General features: G+C 41.4%; 1 protein-coding gene across 3 annotated transcripts in view; it reads right to left on the bottom strand.

Annotated features, from left to right (window-relative positions):
* The window catches only part of CAV1 (caveolin 1), a 36,114-nt gene extending 28,768 nt beyond the window's left edge, over positions 1-7,346 (bottom strand). Inside the window, 2 exon segments of one of the 3 annotated variants that reach the window (NM_001135818.1) lie at positions 5,448-5,612; positions 7,040-7,346. In NM_001135818.1, the coding sequence (NP_001129290.1) occupies positions 5,448-5,612; positions 7,040-7,069 (195 nt within the window). In that variant the 5' untranslated portion in view covers positions 7,070-7,346. 3 annotated transcript variants of the gene reach the window in all.
* Positions 7,347-16,136: the final 8,790 nt, after the last annotated feature.

Here is a 16,136-nt window from a genome sequence, read left to right as displayed (position 1 = left end):
TTAATAAATAATATGAAATCATGTTCAGTTAAAACCGAAGTTTTTTGATTGCAGTTAATAGATGGAGGAGGGAAAAGACTCTTTTAGTAAGCATTTAAAATGTATGTAATTTTGGGTTGAACCTGAAAGCATTTCATATACTTAAGAATGAATAATAGCTGCCATTTTGGTATCATCCTTTGCTCAGTATTCTGAGAACAATTTCCCACTAAAGATGATCATAATGCAATTTTACAAGCTGGGGATTCCGAATTCCATGCATGACTTCATACATGGTAGAATATCAATCACCAACTTGTGAAGCTATCTCCTAAACAAATATACAAGCAAAACTAATACTAATGCCAACAGAAAAAGATATTAACATGGTGCCGAGACAATCTGATCTTTTAAACCTAATGCTAGACAACGAGTTAGTGGGTGCAGCGCACCAGCATGGCACATGTATACATATGTAACTAACCTGCACATTGTGCACATGTACCCTAAAACCTAAAGTATAATAATAATAATAAAGATAAATCTTATGCTTTGATTAGATGTATATCAAATAAATAATAATTTTATAAATGACTGTTATACTGATATTAATCACCAATTGCTCTAGAATGCTTTCAAGTTGAAAGGGATCACGGAGGCATTAAACCATTGTACTATAACCAAAACTGATCTGATTATCACGTGCGTGCATTTTCTTGACTGTTAAAGAAAAATTTGTGTCTGTGCATATTTAAGAATCATTACATTCCAATTTTAGAAAAGCAAGTTATGAATGCATATTTCTGTTTTTCAACAAAGACCTCCTTTCAGATATCCTGATTTGTCTCAGTGCTAACAGAATCATCTAAACACATTTTTCCTCTCATGACAATAGTCCATGGTGAATCACATAATCTTATCTATTCTTCCTTAATGATACATTTCAAAATATTCACTTTGGGCAGTAACTATGTAAAAAGATGGATAACATTTTAAACTTGTTAGCCCTTAATTTCTATTAATATTACAAAAGAGGAATTGGAGGCCAGCCTGGTAACCATGATGATCCCTTCAAATTCTAAAATTCTGTCATTTTGTGCATGTATGTTTCGATCCCCAATGCCACTTCGCATTGTCTTCATTTCACATCTGGACCATGATGCAATTACATCTGAACTCTTTTCTGCTCAACTAGACTGGCTACTTTTCATTACCTTCTGTACCTTCACCAGAGTCATTTTACAAAAACGTCACCTTCATTATACCACACCGATGCTTGCAGTCATTTATGGCTGTCCACTGCTGACATGATGTCCAAACTTATCATGAGTGCTGGATTTAGAGACTCCGCATTTTACTATGATCAGTCTTTTCACCTTTATCACCTACCACTCTGCCACATGAAATCTCAAATCCCAGTCTGATTGAGCTACTACAACTCCCCTGTGGGAGACATTCTTGTCTCCATGCCTGGCTCGTTTAGAATGCCTTCTTGTGCTTTTGCCCCAGCTATTTGCAATCCATCTGTCCTCCATGACCCAATTCAAACCGCACCTCCTTCATACCATTCGCCATTAAACCATCTGCAATACATCCTCCTTCTCTGACCCTGCTATCCTTTCCACGGCTGGGTCTCCCTAACACTTCATATTGATACCATTCCCTATTTAAAAACCTTTTTGTTATGCAATATTCAACACTACTGTATTTACTTTTGATTTCTTATCATATATATTATATTTGGTCTGTTTCCAAAATGATGAGAAGGCTTACAGTAGAGATCACATAAGACAGTATGTCAGTTAAAAGGGGGAAGTGAAAATACAGAACCATATGTGGGAGAGAATAAGGAACATGAATTAATGAAACTTAAAATCCAGCTATAGATTTGAAACTGCTTCCTGGCAGTCAAGGCAAAAAAAAAAAAAAAAAAAGGAAAAAGGACCAATCAGTTTCCATGTAGCAGTGACTTACTGTTTTGGTTGTATGTATGTATTTTTTTAAAACACTTTTTACCTGTGTGCATGTTGTCTCACTAACTGTAATCTTTGTGATTGCTAGGATTTATTGTAGGAATTACATAGCAAAGCATCTAATCTAGCATATTGCATGGGTTTAATAAATAAATTAATTGATGGCTAATTTTATCAGAATTATAGACTTGAAGCCATTTTATTTATCTAGAAAATCAAAATAAGTACATAATAAACATGTGAATAACAATGTGAACAAAAGATGACACAGAAATCTCAGAGGGAGAATGAAGGGTTTGAGTTTGTGACCACTTTAATTAAAGGAAATTTTAAAAAGTATTCACAAGCTACTTAATATTTTTGGGTAAATGTCTATATTTGGGTAAATTGTCTCATAATGTGGAGCAGCAAGCTTTTAGTAAGATGAGAAATTAATTTTATTGGAACTGGATTGTATACTATAATGTGTGTCATTATTACTAGTAAAATAGGTGATAATGCTGCACCTTCTTGAATATAAATTCATGCCACACATGAGTTTTCTTTCCTCTCCAGAAATGAAACTGGGGTTTCATTTCTTCTCTAGAGTTTTGTTGTTGTTTTCTTTAACTTGGCAAGGGGATGCTTTTACAATGCAGAGAACACCCTAATCTGGCACTGTCCAATAGAGATTTCTGTGCTGATGGAAATGTTCTATGTCTGTGCCACTAGCTTTACCTGTTGCACACTCACAATGTGGCTAGTGTGACTAAGGAACTGAATTTTAAATTTTACTTGATATTAATTACTTGAAATTTAAATGGAAACACAAATGGCTAGTGATTACCATATTGGACAGAGCAGCTTTTACAGGGCTGCTTGCTTTTAAGACCAACTTTTCCTTACTTGATTGGGTATCTTTAACAGTAGATTCCATTGGCCACTGGTTCTTTCTTATTATGTGAAGTTTTAAGCTACCATGCATTAGCAGTAAAGCTTTGGGTGCTTTTAAGAAGCACCCAAAATTATTGTCATGATTTTTTTAAGAAGTCTGTGTTGTTGGCCAGGTGTAGTGGCTCACACCTGTAATCCCAACACTTTGGGAGGCCAAGACCAGTGGATCACTTGAGGTCAGGAGTTCAAGACCAGCCTGGCCAACATGGTGAAACCCCGTCTCCACTAAAAATACAAATATTAACCCGGCATGGTGGCGTGCACTTGTAGTCCCAGCTACTCAGGAGGCTGAGACAGAAGAATTGCTTGAACCTGGGAGGTGGAGGTTGCAGTGATCCCAGATCATGCCACTGCACTCCAGCCTGGGTGACAGAGTGAGACTCCATCTCAAAAAATAAATAAATAAATAAATAAATAAAAATAAAAATAAAAAAAGTCTATGTTGTTGAAAGTAAAATTTAGGGAAATTTATTATTTACTGTCATGGAAACTGGGAGAGAATCATCCCTGTTTCTGTTATTTTGTTTGTGCTTGGACTTGAGGATACATATTTATAAAATAGGAGTCTCCATAAGATGTAGATAGGACCCTGTTCATCGGCCAGGCACTCTTTGGGCAGAATTTGCATTTGTAGTCTTGGTGTCTCTCTGTAGGGCATTCTCTGAAGTCCCCTCTAGGCCAGGCATCTGAGTGAGACTGCCAAATTCTTTTCTAGGTGGATTTTTTGGTTTGACTGTCTTGTTTTGCTCACAGTTCTATGAGCAGGTAGTCAGGGTTTGGTTTCTTTAGGCTAGCAGGAGCTTGCTCTAGCTTTTTCTTTTAATTTCTTTAATTTGAGGATCCCCACACTTGCTCTTTGAAATGCTGTTTTGTAAACTGCTATTTCCTCCAAGCCTGTTATGTTTTTTTTCCATCTGTGTTGAAGTCTCTTTTCCCAGTGGGGCCTTTCTTTCTCAACTTAGTCATGCTATGTGTGGAGACCCACATCCACACTGTTGGCCTCTCTGACTCATCCCGGGAGGTTCGCTTGCTCCAGGGAATCTCACTCACAGTGCAGTGGAACAACAGGGAGGATCCAGTGAAGCCAGCCCTCTCTGAAATCTGCCTCTTTTCCTGGCAACTCTCCTTCTTGTTCAAAGCCACATGAGAAGGGTGGGGGTGGGGGAAAACACAAATATCCTCTCCCTTTAAGGTAATGTTTTTAGTAAATAGTTTTTTAGCAATTCTATTTTCTAGTTTATAAGGTACTTTTGTTGCTGTTGCTTTTAAATATTCCATAATCCAGCTAGTCAAAAAAAGCTGCAAATGCTCCAATTTTCCTTTTCCTACTCCAGGAAGCCAAGAGAGTCAATTCTGACAGTTTTTTTTTTTCCCTTCCAGCTACAGATTAAACTGTTTCCCCTTTTGAAATATATTATTCATGAATGTAAACGGTTTGTGAACTATAGCTCCTCCCATCCATAGATAGCAGGCGTGGTGGGTGGAAATTGCTCATCCGCCTCATTGATTGCTGGGGGTTGTATAGGAGTAGATCTTCACACTGCAGTCCCTGAGCCAGGATTTTTCCTTAGCCCTCCATTTCTCAGAGAAAACCCTCTGCCAAGGATGGCTCTAGCCCATGATATCCCAATCCAGATGTGTTTAGGCAATAAATTCCTCCCACTAGATTGGCTAAAAGGGTCAAAATCTAATAACAATGATAATTTAAAACTGACCACTGAGTCAGATCTAAGTCTGGCCAATAACCCAGTCCAATTATTTTTAATCTCACCAAGCACATCCTGAAAGTATGAAAAGGAACTCCAACCTGAATGTGCCATTAGCTCAGGGCAGGCTGACCCAGGTAGCCACTAAAGAAGCAGCTTTCCACATCTAAGTGCAGGTGTCCATAGATAGAAGAAACCAAGAGGCATACGTTGTTTTTGGTTTTGTAAATTTGCTTAGTTGTGCACAAGTGACTTGTTAGTCTAGTTAAAGTAACTTTCATATGTATATGAATAAGTACGTATTTTCTTTGTCTTTAGTCCTAGGCATTTCCATCCACTGTAGTATTTTTAAGAAAATCACTTCCCATCGTTTTAGTTGGGGGAACATGCCCATCTTGTATTCTGACTCATCCTCAGCACAAGACCTGAAACAATTATCTGACTGTCTTAATGCCACGTGCAGTAGGGACCTGTCACTAGACTTTCAACCTGGGAATGGATAGGAACCATCTCACCGTCCCAAGGAGTATGGGCCGTCTGTTGCTGAGGTCAATAGGTTCATTTGCTAGGATAAAAGTGTAGTTATAGGAACTTCTACAAAACTCACTTTAGCTGAATTTCAGCTGAACTAACTATTGGGGGGAGATGGGGGAAGGGAGATGTAACGTTTCTGCCGACTGCGGGAGCTCCCACACATCAAACCCACAAAACTCTGTGTGTGTGTGTGTGTGTGTGTGCGCGCGCGTGTAGGGGGCGGGGTGGGGTGTGCGTACACGGCAATGCTAAAGAAGGATGCACGGGCTAACTGCCAGAGGAGAGCTGTCCCAGCCCTTCCCTGTTGGTCGCCTTGGCTTACCTTGACCACGTCATCGTTGAGGTGTTTAGGGTCGCGGTTGACCAGGTCGATCTCCTTGGTGTGCGCGTCGTACACTTGCTTCTCGCTCAGCTCGTCTGCCATGGCCTTGTTGTTGGGCTTGTAGATGTTGCCCTGTTCCCGGATGGGAACGGTGTAGAGATGTCCCTGCAGAGGGCGGAGGGCGGACGGCCAGGAGGGGGAGGGCGGCAACGGCGGTGGGAGGAAAAATGCAAAAAGAAAAACAAGCGATGAGAAGTCAGCCTGGCGGCGGGGGAAACCTCGAGCTCGAAATCGAACTAACCGCTCCGACAGCTACGGCTCCGTGCACAGAAACCGCCTGCGCGTAGCCAGCTTTTTAAGAGGATCTCGCAGAGGACACCACACCCCTCTGTACTCTGCAGGGCGCGCCTGCCTCCCCCGCCCGCCGCCAGGGGTCAGGGCAGGCCCCGCCGCGCGGTCCGAAGGCCCCCGCCCGCGCACGCCCCGGCTCAGCACGCAGGACCCGCAGGACCCGCAGGACCTCGGCGGCGAGGGGGCAGCCCCAGGCTTCTCCCGGACTCCCTAAGCCGAGCCGCTCTCGCCCTGAGCGCTTCACCTGTTTCGCGTTCCCCGGCCCCTATTACCCCTGCCCCGGTAATCCCTTCCAGCTTTATCTAAGATCCAACAGCAGCCGCCCGACCCGTGGAATGTTCCCTTTATCGCTGCTTCTTGGCCGCGTCCCCCTCGCACCTGCCCGCGCCCCCCACCCTGCCTCGGCCCTCTCTTGTCCCTCCACGGCTCTCCCTGCTCAATCCGCCGTGATGATCACAATCCCGAAAGTCCCCATTTTTGGCGGAGCCAGGCACCAGACCCCCTAAACGTCCTAGAACTCAGTCTCACCTGCGCAGCTCCCCCGACCCACCCTCAGGGCACTCCCAGGCTGCGGGCGGGTGGCTGAAGGGCAGCTGCGTGTTGGAAGACGAGGTTTCCACACCCGGGCAGAGCTCCAGCGCGTGGAGGGCGTTGGAAGTGATGGTGGCAGTTTGGGGAGGGGAGGTCTACCTCTCTCGGAACACCCCTGCCAGACGCCAAGATGCAGAAGGAGTTCTTGAGATGGTTCAAGAACTTTGGAAAGTGCAAACACACCGCGCGCCGCCTGCGGGACCTGCCGGTCTGGGCGCCTGGCGGAGAGTCCCGGGGACTGTCCCCAGGACTCGGGTAAATAACACCTCCACCCTGCACTCCACCTCTTCGAACCCCCAGCAGGCAGGGCTGGACCGCGGGGGTCCCGCGACAAGGGAGCATCCTAGACCCATCCAGAAAACGCGTCCTGGGCCCAACAGACCCAATCTCAGGACCCCAATCCCCTTTTCCGTGTCCTCCTAGCTCAGGGGCTCCCTAGGCCCCCTCTCCATTAGGAAAACATAAAACATTCCTGGCTTCTCTTCACCTCCCCGCCCAGGCCCATTCCTCGGCGGTGCCAACGCCAGAGGAGTGCTCCGAAGTGGAGAGAGGGCTGGGGCCAGGGCAGCAGTCGGGATATTTGGAGAGGCAGATAGCAGAAGCGGACACTCCCCGCGCGCCCGAGCCGGCGCGCCCCCACGGATGCCTACCTCCGAGTCTACGTATTTGCCCCCAGACATGCTGGCCCGTGGCTGGATGAAAGCTGTGAGGAGGTTTCCCTGGGCTGTGCTTTAAGGGAACTGAGGAAGGAAGATCTTGTATTGTATGGGGGGAAAAAAGGCGCTGGCGGGGGGCGGTGGCTGGGAGGGAGCCTCCTGGCCGCCCGCCAAAGGTTTGTTCTGCTCGCGGTTGGCCCGGACGTGTGCTGCGCCGGGTCTAGGCACATCCCCAAGGTTCTGGCAGCAGAGGGCGGGGAGCGCCCGCAGCGAGCAGAGAGCGAGTGAGAACGTTTCTCCCGCGCTGGGGTGCTTGGGCAGATTATTTTAAACCTGAGGCAACATTTTCCCTGCTCTGAACCACCGAGAGGCGTCCCGGGGAGAGCGAATGTTTTCGCAGTGCATCATCTCAGCAGGGGTGGAGGGAGCCGACGCGCCTGCAGAGATGCCCAGTATGGGCAACCAAGGCGGCAGAAACAATCCACAATCCTGCCCTGTCCTAAGCCGTCCCTTCCCACCTCCCCCACCCCCCGCCCATCGCCCAAGTTCCATCTCTGCCTTAAGACACATCTGTCTCCCTGTTTCACAGAGGGAGGGATGAAAGACGGCTAGGAACCTTTAGGTACATTTCACATCTAAACTTTGTGGATCCCTTATGGAAGGAATCTGTGTGGGTGCCTGTGGTGTACTTTTGGTGACACTCGTTTACATCTAGTCGGTGTGGATGGAAACTTAAGCAGGCATGCAGAATTTAACATTTCCCATCCATTTCTGAAATGTCTCCCAAACGCTTCGAAATAAGAAATGAAGATCTTTAACTTTTCTATAATTTTATTACCGATATTTTCTGGAACAATGGAATTTTATGCCAACAGGTTATGCCATATTTGCAAAATACACAAAATGTTTATAATTGTAGAATTATTTAAAGCTTCAAGTTTATTACCAGAGAAGATTTTTTTTTTTAATGTGCTTGGCTGTGAGGAAAGACTTGACTTTTCTAATTGACTAGACTTAAAAAAAATGTGATAGCGATTAAAGTATTTTATCTGTTCCTGAATCTGGGGCTTCTGTCTTTACTTTATTGTAAAGAAGCACAAAATGAATTAAATAGTAATCAGTCATTTTACTCTTGAGCTGTAATTAATCAGGAAACTCATTATCCAAAAATGAAAGGACATGTTACTTACGCTTCCATATGCAGTCAAAAGTCAAAGTATCACTTGAAATTATTTTTTAAAAAAGCTGGAGTACACTTGAAGGGGCACAGGTTGAAATTAAAATAGAGAGGGGAATGTGGGTTGGGAGTAAGAGGGAGGAGAAAGGGAAATGGATGGAATGCTGAAAGAGTTGATTATTTAGTTAGAGAGAAGACACAAAAGTATAAAAGAACTATAAAGCACAGGCTATTGTTGGTAGCAAAAATTTTTGGAACAAAAGATCAGTTTTAACTAAGAATGGCAGGGAAAGTGTCACAATGTTACAAATGTTGGCATGCCTGTAATTATGTTGGCCATTCATGATTAGCAGACTAAAGATCTTTCAAAAGTTGGATTTTCCCAAATACCACATTAGTGGGAGCTAAATGATGAGAACTCATGGAAACAAATAGGGAAAAAACAGGCACTGGGGCCCACTTGAGGGGTGGAGCGTCGGGGAGGGAGAGGAGCAGAAAAATAACTATTGGGGAGTAGGCTTTGTAGCTGGGTGATGAAATAATCTGTACAACGAATCCCTGTGACACAAAATTTAACAAACCTGCACATGTACTCTTGAACCTAAAATAAAAGTTAAAAAATTTGGAGTGCTTTAAAATAAGCTTATTTATGAATAAACAAATAATTAGGGTCTTTCTTCCTTCCTTCCTTTCTTCCTTCCTTCCTTCCTTTCTTTCTTTCTTTCTTTCCTTCCTTCCTTCCTTCCTTCCTTCCTTCCTTCTTTTTCTTTTTTTCTTTTCTTTCTGACAGGGTGTCCTCTGTCACCCAAGCTGGAATGCAGTGGTGCATTCATAGGTCACTGCAGCCTGGACCTCTTGGGCCCAAGTGATCCACTTCAGTTTCCTGATAGAATGCTGAAACTATAGGTGTGCACCACCACACCCTGCTAATATTTTTAAAAAGTGTTTGTAGAGATGGGGGTCTCACTCTGTTACCCTGTCTGGTCTCAAACTCCTGGCCTCAAGCAATCCTCTTGCCCTAGTCTCCTAATGTGTTGGGATTACAGGCGTGAGCCACTACAACTGGCCAAAAAGTTGCGTTTTCTTAATTTCATTTCTGTCAGATTGCATTTCTAAATTCTTTGAACAAATTATATTAACAAATATTAACAAACACAATACACTAGAAAAGGACTGTCAGATTCAATATGTTCTATAGTACCTAGCCCACCTCTAATGACTGCCATAAATTCATTTAATTTTTCCTTCATACAAGTCAATTGGGGTTACGTTCTATGGAAAAATGTGGAAACCACTTCCCATCTATTGTTATTCAGTCTTCAGCTGTGATGAGTAATGTTAACTGTGAAAAAAGTCAACAGGAACACAGAGGGAGCTTGTCCTGCATTCCAGCAAGAAAAGGACTTTCCAGGGAGGCCTTTAAGTGAATGCTTAACTAGTACTCAACCGAGGGAAAGCAATCTCGCTGGGAAAGTCCATGTAGAAAAGTCTAATCAACAGCAACACATGGAATCATAATGATCAGTGAAGCGTTGTCAATGCCAAAATGCATTCCTAATGAGAGGAAAAACCACAAACTCTTCATTAACCTGCCTCAACAAGAAGCTGGCACCAAAGAGAAACACATCTTAGTCTGGTTATAATAGCTGACTTAGGGAAACTGCTCTAGATTTATGAGAAATAAAAGGAGAAGAAGAACATTGTTAGCATAGGTACAAAATTGGAAATGAATAGATGATATAAGCAAAATTGTTTTTGTTTGATTCTCACACAGGTAACTTTGGGCTTGGAGGCGAGTTAATAACTTTCTCCAAATCATTTACTTAAAAAATGAGTATTTGGCAATTCATTTGCCCTCTAATTTTTTTCTTTTTTGGAAGCAGCATTAAAGGTCATCCCATGGATTAGAGGGCACTAGAAATACAGATCTAAAAGCCACTCAGGCGAACCAAACCAACCATCTGAGCGATGAGGATACTAGAGCTTAAATACGTTAAAAATACCTTTTCCTAAGGAGATTTGTTGGATAATGAAACATTTTACAGTTGATAAATCACTAGAGAACCCGTTAGCAACTTCTGAGACATGAGGTTCTTAAGTAGGCTAGTCAGGGTCAGCTTATGGCAAAATTGTGAAATTCGTTGCTTTTCATGTTCTCTCATCTCCTTCTCTATGTCGCTTTGCTCTGGTACAACTTCCTCTTCCCATCCCTGCCACCATGGGTTCTTTTCACATTCTTGGCTACTTTTTTTTAACTACCACTATAAGATTTGGAATCTAAAGGTTTGACCACTCTCAATGATATCAATGGTGTTAAGAAGCAGGCATCTTTCCAACATTTCCCAACACTCAGCAGTCCGAGACTTCCCAAATGTGCCTCTGGCAATGCGTTCAGAGAAGGAATTCCAGCTTGGGTTATAATAGGAGTTATCACCAGGTATGATATTATAATCAGTATGGCAGAGCCACCAACCAATCATTTCAAACTTCAGCCGTGGCACTGGAGCTGTGCATTAGAGTACTGCTGGTTAGTTGCTGAATCATTAGGAAGTTAAGGGTCCTCAGGGGAAGGGCAACGTACATTTCAGAGTGGTGACTATTTACATGCAAGTGTATAAACATGCCAACATTTTAACCATTTGTGTGTAAGTACATAAACATGTCATCTTTTAATGATCTCTGAGTTCAGCTCAGTATTTACCCTGTTTATCAGCATCACCACCCCATAGGCCTTCTGCTATTCATTGCATCTGCTGAATCCCACTGAGGCCTCCTTCCTACAGTTGCCCATTTCATATGTGGAAGGAAATGGCTTTCTGGATGAAGACTTGCCACATCACCTGACCCCTTCCTCACCTTGTTCTAACTTGAAGCTTCTGTGGATTGGGCTTTTCCACTTTGAGTATTTTAAATAATTTTTTCCCACTTATTTTCTTTAAAAAAAAAAGCAAGCAAACAGCGATTTTGTGTTTTAAAAATCTTTCTGATCAAGATGGCTAAGAGTTTTCTTTTCCTACTGTTTATTTAAATTAACTTCACTTTATTTACAAAATGAAAAATACCACTGATATCTACCCAATAGGAGTGTGTAAACTTTAGTGAGGTGATGTATTTGAAGCTCTGAGAATACTGCCTAAAGCACAATAGTTGCTAAGGTTGAGGGAACACATTTTAGTCCACAAATTTAAGATTCAAATAAACATATTTTACTTCAAAGTATTTTTATTGTAAAATAGTTCAATTATCTGAAATATGGCAAATTGTATGATGGACACCTGCCACCCAGCTTGATTAAGTATCATTTTGCCTTATTTACTCCAGAGCTTTTTAAACAGAAAACATTATAGACACTGTCAAAGTCCCATGTGAATCGTAACTTTCTCTTTTTCAGTAACTGGTCTTAATTTCTTTTACAAAGCCCCATTCCTTCAGGTGGCAGAAACTTAATTTCAGTCAGTTTCTAGTTTCTTCCATTTTGTCCTGAATTCTAGGGGCTTATGAGGTGACCAGGAATCTTGGGTGTGTCTGTGGAGGAGGGTTTCTTCCTTAGCTGTGCATCTTGGCATCTGCTGATGAGTATGTCACTCTGTCCGTCCTTGGTTATTGATCCATTCAGGAGAATAAGAGCTGCACTGTCCTTCAAGCTCATTGAATATGCCCCTTTGGGCCAGAGACACTTTCTTGCTATTTCTGTTCCTTTCTTGGGGCTCTCTGCAAGCAAATCTGATGAGTCTGGATGGGTAGGTCTCATACAGCATAGTGGAACCTCCTATGTTGAGTGCGATGTAGAGAACAGAATGAGTCCTATGCTCTGTCACGGTGCAGAGAAGCTCCAGGGTGTCACTGCCTCCATGTGCCCTATCTTGAAACAGAAGGCACAGACATCTTTGCTTTTCGATCCTCTTAATTTATCAGGGCCCACCCTAGAAACACCCCTGTCAAAAACTACTTTGCATCTTTTCTCAATTTCTTCTCCCTTGAGCAGGAAGCCTTGTTCTTACATTGCCCACCAATATTTTCATGCCATGAATCCCCCAGGACCAGGATTTTGGAATTAAGGAAAGCCTTATCTCTGCTTTTATGCTATAAAAATTCTTCCATAAGGGTAGATGGGGTAGGGGAAAGTTCCAGGGGCAACCAGAAAAGAACATTAGTGAAACTTCGGAAGTGTCATCCTTCCCTAATTTTCCCCTCTTTCCCTTCAACCAAATCTTGCCAAGATTTTTGCTGGTAACATCTCTAAGAGCTGCTGTTTCTGAGTTAACAACAAACCCTCGAACTCAAATTTCACATATGTAATTTCAGAACTTCTGCCAATATTTACATTTCATTGGTAGCCTTGATTAAGGCTTTTTAACCTAATTAACTCCAAATGTTGATAGTGAAAGAATATGTTTAGTCTTTAGCATTTCCTATGTCACTTTACAATTTTATTTGTAAAATATTTTGTTATTCAATACAAAATAAATCTCATTGGTTATTTAATACAATGGAAATAAGGTTAATTCTTAAGAAAGCTTTTGAGTAGCAAATCCTATGTTGAAAGTGCAATTTTTGTGTGTGTCCTAGCTAAAATTGCTACAGGAATAGCCATATTGTGACTGCTAGGCCAGTAGTGCAGATGTGGCTTTATGGCCCTGTCTAAAGGATATCACAACAGCCAATTGAAAGTGAAAGATGAAGTGACCCAACATGTTTTTGTCATCATATATCTGACACATATTTATTTTAAGACTACATTTTAGAGTGTACCAATCAATTATTGCTGCAATAATACTGCTTAAGTAAACTACTACAAAACTCAGTGCTCTAAACAACCACCATTTTTATCATAGAGCTATGGGTTGGGTTGGCTGGGGCTTGGCTGATCTAGGTGAGGTGCCTGGAGCAGATCCACCTCTCACTGCTTGGTACATCTCTCCTCCTCCTTGCACTAGCAAGATGATTGGGGCACATCCTTCCCATGCTCCATGAAGCAGCAGTGGCATAAGAGGACAAGAAAAAACATACAAGGCTTCTAAAAGCCCAGACTTGGAGAGGCACATTGTCACTTCTGCCTTGTTCCCTTGGCCACCGCAAGTCAAGTGACTTAGCCCAACATCAAGGGATGGGGATGGAATTGCCACCAATGATGAAGCCATGGCAAGGGATGTATGAAGAACTCAAATTGATATCACATATGTGTGGTCATTAGAGGTTTTTTGTTTTGGCTTTCAATTTTATAAGTTTTAATCTAACTTTTTGATACTTACTATTTTTGCCATTTATTACTTCTTTCTCAGAAAGCTTTATACAGTATATTAAAATTTCCATTAAACAGTTGGTAACAAAAACAAAAATCCCTTAATCACAAATCAAATGCAAACTTCTAGATGAAGATTCTCAAATATGATGCCTCACAGAGGGCCTCAGAGAGAGGGGCTCGGGGTGGTCACAGATACATTCTCTTGCCTTAAAAGAGAATGTGATTTTCAAAACAGTTGATAATTTATCTTACTGAAATAATAATTAGGCCATCACCTTTCCTCAGAATTCTTGGCTGATGAAACCTAAAAGAATGATTGATTTTAGGTAGCTGAAACTAGCCTTTAGAGTGCCAGCTTTTATATTTCAGTAATTTCTGACAAAAATCACTCTTTAAAACATTAATTTTTGGCTGGGCACAGTAGCTCATGCCTGTAATCCCAGCACTTTGGGAGGCCAAGGGAAGCAGATCACCTGAGGTCAGGAGTTAGAGACCAGCCTGGCCAACACGGTGAAACTCATCTCTACTAAAAATACAAAAATTAGCCCGGTGTGGTGGCAGCCTCCTGTAATCCCAGGTACTTGGGAGGCTGAGGCAGGAGAATCACTTGAACCCAGGAGGTGGAGGTTGCAGTGAGCCGAGACCACATGCCATTGCACTCCAGCCTGGGCAACAAGAGCAAAACTCCATCTCAAAAACAAAAACATTCATTTTTCTCCTCCCTGCCTTTTAAAGCAGAGTTGGCAGAGCATAGGGCCTTGCCCCAGGCCAACATTCAGTAGGGCTGCTGAAAGTGCTGGCATCTTCCTCCTACTTCTTCACTGTTTTAATGAAGATCTGGAGAGATGCTGCCTGAAACCAGATTTCTGAAACAAATTCCAGTTGCAGAGACTTCCTGAAATAGTCTCATTGGTATTTGTGCTACAGAGGGCAAAGTGTCATCATTATTATTCTGGATTTAGAAAATCTGATGAAACTTGTGCTTGTCTTCGAAAATGTAGAAAAATTTTGCCTTTAAAGGTAGGTTATTTCAAAATGTACACTCTTTCTTTATCTTACTTTATCTTATTGCAAAATTTTGTTCTTTGAGATAATATTTTCTTTTTAATTCCATTAAAAACAAACTCATAAAGACAATATGATTTATCAGTATAAAGGTAAGTTCAAATATTGAGAAAATGTGAAGTGATAAGCAAACCAAATTTCATTGAGTTATTTTCATTTGTGCTTAAAGTCCATGAAAAATTTCAGGTTTCAATTCATCACCTCATTATGATGACATATAAGAAATCAAACTAGCTGCCATGAAATTGAGTGGATTATAATAACCCTACCAAAATAATGGCTACCATTCTCTAAAGATAGGAAGTCTTAGTCTAAACTGGGAGCCAAACACTAATATAATCAAGGGATAATGTATTCAGTAAGCACGAAATGAGAGGTAAATAAATATTTGGCTCATTTTTCATCTGGATAGATTTATATCAATAATAAAAGTAAAAATTACAGCCCCACCTAACTCAAGACTGAAAATATTTACTATAAAGCTTGAGCTTAGCAATTTTCAGAAAAATTACGGTCAAGTGGTAAAACGAACTATTACTTTTCATCTAGTTGAGAGATGTAAAATATTTAAATATACAACGATTACGTTTTCTCCTATTCAAGCAAAACAAAATTATGACCACCTTTTAGAAGTATGGAAGCCCCATAAATGTTATCCAAAGTATGACTAACTCTCAAACCTAGTAGGACAACAAAATAATGCAATATGATATAACTTGTACCTAGATTTAATATATATTTAACATAATATAGCTTATATCTGAGAAATGTACCATTTTATAGCATACTAGTAGAGCTTTTAAATAGCATATTAGGGAAACATAGATTTTATTATTAACAAGTAAGTAATTAAAAATCCATTTTAATTATAATGAAATGATAAAGAATAAAAAATGACTTTAGCCCCTTAATACTACCCCAAATTATAAGGAGATATTAAACTTTCATGTTTTTCTTAAGTTAATGTAAATATTTGGAGTAGTTCTCCACAGAAGCCCTTTGTTTTGTAACCCATCTGGCTTTAAGTCAGGGCTCCATTATTTAACAAAGGAAACTCTCTTTCCTTTTGGCCCTTTCCCTAGTAAATAAACTACTTTTCAGGAGTTGGTTTTACCTGGGGAAATATTATCTCTAAACCACTCCTTTTGAGGCATTGATGCTTTAAAAGAGTAAAATATTTTACTCTTTTAAAAGTATATATATATATATGTAATATATGTATATGTGCTTGTATATACACACACATTATATGTATGTATGCAAGTTGATTTTTCATATTTTTTTTTTGAGACAGAGTCTCGTTCTCTTGCCCAGGCTGGAGTACAGTGGCATGCTTCACGGCTGACTGCAGCCTCCACCTCCCAGGCTCAGGTGATCCTCAGCCTCCCTAGTAGCTGGGACTACAGGTGTGTGCCACCAGACCCAGCTAATTTTTATATTTTTGGTAGAGACAGGATTTTTGCCAGGCTGGTTTCGAACTCCTGGACTCAGGCAATCCATCCACTTCAGCCTCCCAAAGTCTAGGATTACAGCATAAAATAAAGTCAGTCTTTAAAGACTCTGTGTGTGTGTGTGTGTTTCTATGTGTGTGTGTGTGTGTGTGT

The sequence above is a fragment of the Pan troglodytes genome, chromosome 6 (genome assembly GCF_028858775.2).
Source record: "Pan troglodytes isolate AG18354 chromosome 6, NHGRI_mPanTro3-v2.0_pri, whole genome shotgun sequence".
Lineage (NCBI taxonomy): Eukaryota > Metazoa > Chordata > Mammalia > Primates > Hominidae > Pan > Pan troglodytes.
The sequence above is the reverse complement of the archived record's forward strand: the minus strand, read 5'-3'. Positions and strand labels throughout refer to the sequence as shown.